Source organism: Zophobas morio, unplaced genomic scaffold (genome assembly GCF_036711695.1).
Source record: "Zophobas morio isolate AGI-343-1 ecotype UQ-CSIRO unplaced genomic scaffold, CSIRO_AGI_Zmor_V1 ptg000030l, whole genome shotgun sequence".
Taxonomy (NCBI): domain Eukaryota; kingdom Metazoa; phylum Arthropoda; class Insecta; order Coleoptera; family Tenebrionidae; genus Zophobas; species Zophobas morio.
The window spans coordinates 9,991,096-10,000,000 of record NW_026972135.1 but is presented as its reverse complement, the minus strand read 5'-3'; the positions used below and the strand labels follow the sequence as shown (position 1 = coordinate 10,000,000).

General features: G+C 34.2%; 1 protein-coding gene across 1 annotated transcript; it reads left to right on the top strand.

Annotated features, from left to right (window-relative positions):
* Positions 1-2,017: 2,017 nt before the first annotated feature.
* On the top strand, positions 2,018-8,593 carry LOC135138083 (mannose-1-phosphate guanyltransferase beta). Its single transcript, XM_064067937.1, has 2 exons — positions 2,018-2,674; positions 7,941-8,593. The coding sequence occupies exons 1-2, from the start codon at positions 2,143-2,145 to the stop codon at positions 8,501-8,503; spliced, it is 1,095 nt and encodes a 364-aa protein (XP_063924007.1). The 5' UTR covers positions 2,018-2,142; the 3' UTR covers positions 8,504-8,593.
* Positions 8,594-8,905: the final 312 nt, after the last annotated feature.

The window sequence follows — 8,905 nt, the reverse complement described above, 5'->3', positions numbered from 1 at the left end:
GGGGCTTATATCTTGCCTTTTTTTTCTTAATATATATAGTCATCGTTTCACAACAAGAAACTTAAAACATGGTTAAAATGGTACATTTTTTCAAGGAAATATGGATTTTGTAATTGTGAGACGGAGCTTAATTACAAGATCGGTATTTCCTTATAGAAATTTTCCATTTTAAACATGTTTTAAGTTTCATGTTGTGAAAAGAAGTCTACACATTTTAAAACAAAAACACAAAATGTAAGCCCGCCCACCCGCCCTGTCTCAATTGTGATGATTTTTTTTTTATTCGCCGTGAACCAAGGCGGCTGAGCTTAACTGTAAAATACTTATCTCTTTACAAGAAATTAAAAACATGTTTTTGAGCATCGTGTTGTTTTCAAAGAATACAATGTATATTAAGAAAAAACGACAAAATATAAACCCCACCCACCCACCCCATCTCAATTGTGATGATTCTTTTCATTCTTAGAAACTTAACACGTTTAAAATGGTAAATTTGTTTTAAGGAAGTATAGATTTTGCAATTAGGCTCCGCCCCTAGGTCTGCCAACGAATGAAAACTTCATTACTATTTGAATAAGGGCAGATATGGGTGGGGCTTAATCTTTGGCTTTAATTTTACATGTTTTTACGTTATCGTAGAGAAACAAGTATTTTGCAGTTAAGCTCCGCCCTCTTGGCTCACGACGAATAAAAAAAATCATTACAATTGAGATAGGGCGGGTGGGCGGGGCTACATTTTGCATTTTTTTTTTCTTAATATGTGTAGACTTATTTCAACAACAAGAAACTTAAAACATGTCTAAAAAGGTAAATTTTTGTAGTAATCAACGTAAATCCTCCACTTTTTTTCTACAACCTCTTTAAATACGTCATCAAAGTTACTATCAACGGCAACAGGAGCAGCAACTGCAACGGCAACAGCAAGTTTATAAATCCCACTTTTGTTTTTAGTTGGGCGACATTTTATGCAAGCAGCCGGTAAAATCTAACGAATATAATGTTTACCGTCCATGGCTATCGAGACACAACAATCTAGATTTCAAACTAGGGATTTTGTTCGCAAGGTTGGCACATGGTCTTTCTCTCTCCCATACACTTGCACGCTATCAGACTATCTCTTTTCCGTCATTTCCGCCACACGTAGAGATTTTGTATTTATAACGTTTATCATCCGTTAACAAGTCATTTCGGCGTGCAACGGTAAGTCGCGTCTGGTACAAAATTAAGTTAAAAAATTACAATATTTTTTCAAATATGAATATTGTCTGTAAGTATAGTGTTTAGTTATAGCGGGTTTGATATATTGTTTCACCAAAATTTGGTATTTATCGTAATTGAGGAAATTGTGAAAAGTGAGGTTAGCTTGTGAAAAAGCACATTTATGTCCGTTGAATCTGAGATAAGAGATCAGATTACTTCAAACAGCGTCAACTTGTGTAAAGGTGTGTACGAGCAGATAACGAAATTTGGCTCAGTAACTCTTTAACTTATTATTCATAATCAAACTCCTAAGCATCACAAGATGACCTCATTTGAAGATTCAAAGTTCATAAATGTAATACAACAAATCGATATTCGATATTACAGCGTTCCGTCCTTGTTCACACCACACCGTCACACTATACATCTGATTCTGACGTGAACAGAAGTGAAGAACCATGAAGATCAATCTTGTCAGGTGTCCAGTGTTCACATTCATACCATTTGATATTTACTATAATGGTATGAATGTGAACATTGTGCATATGAGAGATTTACAACTGATGAAGCCCCAGAATAAACAAAAAAAAAATGGAGTGAGGTTAAGTATCGAAACTTTTATCAAAGGTATGAATAACTGATTTTTAGTTATAGTGTGCTTACATATTGAATAAATTCAGTGAAATCAACTCGTTTTTAGAGAAAGAGCTCAAGTTCTTATCTTGCATAAAAAATTGTAACGGTAGTTCTATTGACCGACGCGATGGTAGCTCACAAGTAGTTTTTTTTTTTGTCGTTACGTTGGCACTTCCAAAGTTTGACATTTGTTTACGTACACGTCACTTGTCAACACGTCAACCCCAGTAATCCAAATCTCGGCTTATCACTTATGTGCTTGATTTGTTTTCGCTGTGACGTGTCCTGCCAACGAAGCACCGCACAATGACGAAGGAACAAATGCGCGCCCTGATTCTGGTAGGGGGCTACGGCACGCGCCTCCGCCCCCTCACCCTTAGCCGCCCCAAGCCCCTGGTGGAGTTCGCCAACAAGCCCATTCTCCTGCACCAAATGGAGGCTTTGGTGGAGGCTGGAGTCACCGAGGTGATCCTAGCCGTTTCCTACAGAGCCGAGCAAATGGAGCAGGAACTCAAAGCCGAAGCTGTGAAGTTGGGCATCAGTTTGATTTTCTCGCACGAGACGGAGCCCCTGGGGACCGCGGGCCCGATTGCGCTGGCCAGGGAGCACTTACTGAAGAGCAGCAAGCCGTTCTTTGTGCTGAATTCGGACATTATTTGTGATTTTCCGTTCAAGGAGTTGGCCAAGTTTCATAGGGATCATGGGCAGGAGGGGACGATTGTGGTGACGAAGGTGGAAGAGCCGTCCAAGTATGGGGTGGTAGTGTATGATTCAACCCAGTGTATAGAAAGCTTCGTGGAGAAGCCTCAGGAATTTATTTCGAATAAAATTAATGCAGGTGAGTTGGTTTTGCCCGTGGATGTGATGATGTGTGACGTCAGAATCTAAGAATGTGGGAATACACAACATGTTGATAAGACTTTTTTTTTTTTTTTCAGTTATTTCTTAATTTACTTTGACACTGTATATGTTTTATTATTTTGAAAAGTTTTTTTTTCCAAGTACTTTTTGGTATTTTTTTTAAATTGATATATATTACACTTGTTTGTACATACTTTGGAATATTGCATCATGCTGTAGCTAGCATCTTACTATTTATTATATTTTCATAGCACACACTACATCCCGCCTAAATAACAAAATGAAGTAAATCAAATACAAATAGGAGTAATTAAAAATTAACAAAAGGGTTAAAAGGAGAGTATGAATAGATCAAATCAAATTTACCAACATCCAAAAAGTATGTTGGGGACAGGCGGTAAAAATTCAATTGTTTACAGCTTTTTTACAATGTAGAAAGACTCATGTAAGAAAATGACATTTAACAGTAAAATGTTAGGTTAGAAAACATTTTTCATTTGAGCTCATGAGAGCTTCTTGTCACAGATTGTCAATTTGAAGTTTAAAAATGGAAAGACACTAAAGACATTGAATGAAGAAAATGAAACCAATAACTTTAAATTATTTCACACTAGAATACATCACTGAAACACTACACTGGCAACGTTGCCAGATGTATTTTCGAAGAAGTTGCGGTGTTGGTGGCTTTTAGATTTTGGAAAGACGCAACCAGAAGAAACTAAAAGTTATTTAAACAAAGAACAATTCGAGCCAATGTTGTGGCTGTTTGTTTATCGTTTATTAAAATTTATTTAGTAATTTTTTTTCGTAAGGTTAACATTTTAATTCGGTTTTGAATGTAATGGAATTATTGCTATAACGTAAGTCGTTTCCACGGATTGAAAGAGTCAAAGTTGGCCATGCACGAAAAGCCGTTTGTCTTAGTTAATGTAACATTGCGAATTACTTTTGTCAACGTGACGTTTAATAAAAAAATATTTTAAACTAAGACAAACGGTTTTTCGTGCATGGCCACCTTTGACTAATTTCTTTCTGTCGGTAAAAAGATGTATGAGTGCGTTTAAGTATGTATTCATTAATTTTGGATATTGTCTAAGAGAAGCTAATAATTTGAAAGCAGAATGTGAACTTTTCGAGACACAAATCGTCCTAAACGTAAAAAAAAAAGAAGAGAAGAAGTTAAGAAATTTGCACGAAAATTCGTTTAAAAGAAGTGTGTTTTTCTGTATATAGCTTCAACTTTTTTTCTAAAACAATGTTAAGTAGAATACGCTTTTATTTTATTTTTCTATATATTTGGCAAAGTATCTAAAATTTTTGGGTGTTTTGAGAAGGTTTACTGCGAAAAATGAAATCCAAAATGAATAATATTTTTGTGTAAATTGATGTATTTTATAGACATTTACTTCCCGAGCGTAAGCGAATGTTTTCTCGACGCTTCCACCACTACAGTACGAAAAAAAGCAGTTTCCCGTTTCTGTCTGTCTGTCTGTCTGGTGTCTGTATCCATTTTTATTAGACACGTAATCTCGGAATGTGCTGGACCGATTGTTGTCAAATTTTGTATATAGGTTAGAAATATCGTGTAGATGGTTAAATGCTAACCAAAATTTGGCTAATAATCCTCACCAACAATTTGATGACGTCATCTCAATGAACCGTATTTTAAAATGAGTTGAAGGTTATACAAAAATATATTTCTATACTTGTAATGTACGAATCCGCTTTCAGTTTTTTCGCTAAACATGCACAGCATAATGATGTTTTCCTTTTTTTTTTCTTGCATTGGTATAACGCTGTGACTAATTTTCTTTTGTGCTGTGACTAGAATTATTCATGTTGATGACGTTATCACGAGTTTTTTATTGGTCAAATTAAGAATGAGTTACCCCATTTTTGTCGAAAATATCTTTATAATAATAATGATAAAATAAGAATTATAATGTTCAGAACATGTTGTTCGATTGTATTTTAATTAATAATTTTAGTTCTGTGTTGAGAAGACAAACTCGTTTAGATCAAACTAATTTCTACGTGACATTCTTTCGATGTATAAACATACATAAACACTTGAGCTTCAGTTTGCTATTACGTAGTGCTGAAGGACAAAGGGTGTTATTTATGCCTCTCAAATTGTGTAATTTTTTTAAAGAGCTGAATTTGTCGGATTGTATTATTTTTTATTTATCAAATTAAGTACCTCATTTTCTAGAATACCCACGTTTTTATTTAATTATGATCAAATAAGAATAATAATAATAATAATATTCAAAACACTTTGTTTCACTGTGGCTTTATTAATACTTTTAGTCTTGTGTTTTTTTTTTCTCATTCAAATTAAACAAATTTCTGCGTGACATTATTTCGATGTATAAACATAAACAATCGAAGTTAAGCATGTACACTGATAATAATACACTTTTTCCCGTTGGTTATTTGCTTTGAATAAATGTCATGTTTTTTTATATAAATTATTAGTCCACACTGTTTCGACGTCTCAAAAAGAATAAAACAAAAAAAAAATAAAACCGAGAAAAGCAGTGAACATTTGTGCATAAATAGATGCTAGACAGTTACATTTGTCTCAACAGAGTAATACATAATCATGCAGATGTTTATTCCGACGACAGATTTTCGAAATAATGTGATATTCTTTAATTAATTAATAGTTCCAAATTTTAAGCTTCTATCATTTCAAGCATCTAAAATATTCCAATAGAACAAGTAAACAGGGATTCGTCTCGGTTTTTTTTTTTAATAAACACCAATTAAATTTTATAAAATAATAAATAATTCCTATATTTGTGACTTATGAATCTGCTTTAATTTTTTTACTATAGGAATCCAGATTTTCGTAAAAAAAAATTTCTACCAGTGTAAGACCATTAACGTGTGGTAAATTCATTGACTGCGTCGTAAAAATGTTAAATTACTAATATGAGGGTCGCTGTTTTTTCACAATATTTTTTATTATTTAAATCAAGAAACGAGTCATCTCATTTTTTCGAAAATTTGAGAATACAGTAGCGTTGTACTTACCTATATTTAAGTATAATAAAATGAGAACTCTTATCCAAAATAAAATTTTACTGGCCTCCTCTATTTTGAGGTGACTAAATCATCCAATGCTTAATCGTCGCATTCCTTCGATATATTAATAAAAACAATCGAAGTTAGTCATGTATTGATAACATATTTTTTCCCTTTGGTTATCAGCGTGTATTTTTTACTTCCCGAGCGTAATCGAGTCCATCGGCTGACCCCCGACTCTTACGTTCTGTCGACCTTTCATTACCCCTAGAGGACGAAGAAATAGGTCTCCTTTTCCGTCTGCGTATCTGTCGTCTGTCCGGACTTTTTTTTTGGACGCGTAATCTCCGAAACTACTGAACTGAAATTTGGGTGATCATCCCCATTACCAATTGAATTGGATGATATCATATCCAAAATTTACAATAGTGTTTTTTTTTTCATTTTATAAAATAACATACCCCATTTGTGGTGTATGAATCCGTTTTGAGTTTTCATCCTAGATAACCAGCTTTTTGGGAAAAAATCAAAATAGCATAACAATATTTTGTAATTTAACTATGAAACTGCAAAACCGAATGCTCTGAAATCTTCCAAGCGTTTTAAGGTTATGGGTTATAATTATAGATGTTATAATATATAGGTCATAAATCGATAATCACAAGTTATTCGTTTGTCCCCTTCCAAAATATTATGACTCTATACTTGTGGTTTATCAACCCATTCATAGTTTTTAGAATTACTTATACAAAATGACTCAAATAAATAAATGAGTCAATTTATTTTATTGATTAGATCAGGAATAGCTCACTGAATTTTCCCGAAAATTTGGGAATACAATGCTGTTATCATTAGTATTACACTGCACCTATCCAAATTAACATACTTGTCTTTGCAGAAATGTTGATGATGTCATTATAAAATGTTGTGAAGGGAAAACTCACTTGAAAATTTGCTTTCACATTACACACATATCTTTGTATTAACTTGTAGGGGTTGTGGTACAAAAAAATATTTTTTTTTAATTTTTCGAAAAAGTTGGATATGTTTTATTGTAACGAGTGTTCATTTGGCAGAAACATAATGTTAAATTTGAAAACACAGTTTCTAGTTTACGCTCGGAAAGTAGTCAAGGCGGATTCATCAACTACAAGTAGCGCAGAATATTAAGATATCTATAAAATTTGTGCAATAAAAATTGACAGACGACTTGAGGGGTAATGAAACGTCGGAAAAAGATGAAAGTAGGCGTTCGTCGGATGGACCCTATTACTATAAAAATGCGGAATGGTATGAAATTTTAATTATAGTCATTAAAATTTTATATCGACAGTAATAATTTAAAAGCGATAAATGAGCGATTACAGAATATGCAACTACCGCACAAATAAATAATGAATTATAATTATTGTGTAATAGAATTAATGTTGTTTACCACAATTTTATTATTATAGGGGTCATTTTAAAAACATTTAGTCCCCGCTAACTTCTGCCAACAATTCTGTAGGTTTAAATACCTTAAAATTCCACAATTTATGTTTAAAAAAATTATTATAATAATAGTTATTTAACGAACGAGTTGGTTAATGAAGGCTATCAACAATTAAAAAAAAACAGATAATATTGAAGCAGAAGTCCGCGAAAAACAATGCCAAGTGTATAAACGCAGTTGCTCTAATTTTAAATATGTATGAATTGGTCTAACAATTCCTGCCTTATTAAATTTAACACCATCTTTTCTTCATTTTCTTAATAGTCACGAAATTATCATCCGTTTTTTCGAATTTTAAAAATTAGTCCATTAATGCCCCAGACACTCCAAAACTTAGTGGAATGTTTTTTTTTATTTGATTGATGTACTTGTATTGATAGTACATTTACCGACAGTAAGCGCAACATCTGATAAAAATCTCTAGTTAAACATTAAATATTTGGATTATCGTCATGGATAAATATGTAGTTGCAGGTAAATTAACGAATGAACATGTTCTTCAAAGATGAAGATTTCCCAATTAGGTTAATTAAATATACTTTTTTTAATGGAACCTTTTATCTCCTGTAGTGCTTTCAAATTTGTTTTAGGGCTAACGGCTAAGTTAAATAGCTGGAGGAGGCGGATTCATAAACCACAAGTATAAAAAGAAATGTTACTATACCAAATAACCTACTTTATTATATCTCGCTTGCTCATAAACAACAATGTTCCTTTCCAGGTTTGTACATCCTAAACCCCAGCGTGGTCAACCGAATCCAACTCCGTCCCACTTCCATCGAGAAGGAAATCTTCCCCGTAATGGCCAAAGACCAGCAGCTCTTCGCCTTCGAACTCCAAGGCTTCTGGATGGACGTCGGCCAGCCCAAAGACTTCCTCACCGGCATGTGTCTTTACCTCAAAGACTTGCGCGCCAAGAACTCCGAGAAGCTGTACAAAGGTCCAGGCGTGGTCGGCAACGTGTTGGTGGACCCCACGGCGAAAATCGGCCCCAATTGCCAGATAGGCCCCAACGTCACCATCGGGCCGGGCGTGGTCATCGAAGAGGGCGTGTGCGTGAAACGGTCCACCATCTTGAGGGACGCTGTGATCAAGTCGAATTCGTGGCTTGAAAGTTGCATTGTTGGGTGGCGGTGTTCGGTGGGGAAGTGGGTTCGGATGGAAGGAACGACGGTTCTGGGGGAGGATGTCATAGTGAAGGATGAAACGTATATTAATGGAGGACAGGTTTTGCCCCATAAGAATATTACCGTGTCTGTGCCAGAGCCCCAGATTATTATGTAGGAGACTATTGTCTATTTTTACTTTATTGTCGATTCCATTGTGCATTATTATTGTTTAAGTGATTTTGTTTTTAATAAAAAATTTGAAGAGGTTTTTGTGTGGATCTTTGAAGGTTTGTTTCAAATTGGCGGTAATTTCGCAAGAGGAAGATTCTATCAAAGACAAATCTTTAAAAATCCATGGCTGTGTTTGATCGTGTTTTTATTGATTTCTCTCAAGATAGTTACACCACAACTAGACGTAAATAGTTTTTTAATAACTAAATAAATTGACAATTGAGGGGTGTGGCATAAATCAATGCCCACTGGGATATCTGAATCATTTCTGAGAACTTAGTACAAGTGAAATGTGGCGGTGAACTAAAATTGAAACAAACTTATTTCCATTGAAAATGTGTAATAT

Excerpts from the sequence above, each read along its gene's own strand:
- LOC135138083 (XM_064067937.1), top strand. The coding sequence starts at position 2,143 with ATGACGAAGGAACAAATGCGCGCCCTGATTCTGGTAGGGGGCTACGGC. Across the intron at positions 2,675-7,940 it reads TTCGAATAAAATTAATGCAG|GTTTGTACATCCTAAACCCC; the intron begins GTGAGTTGGTTT and ends GTTCCTTTCCAG.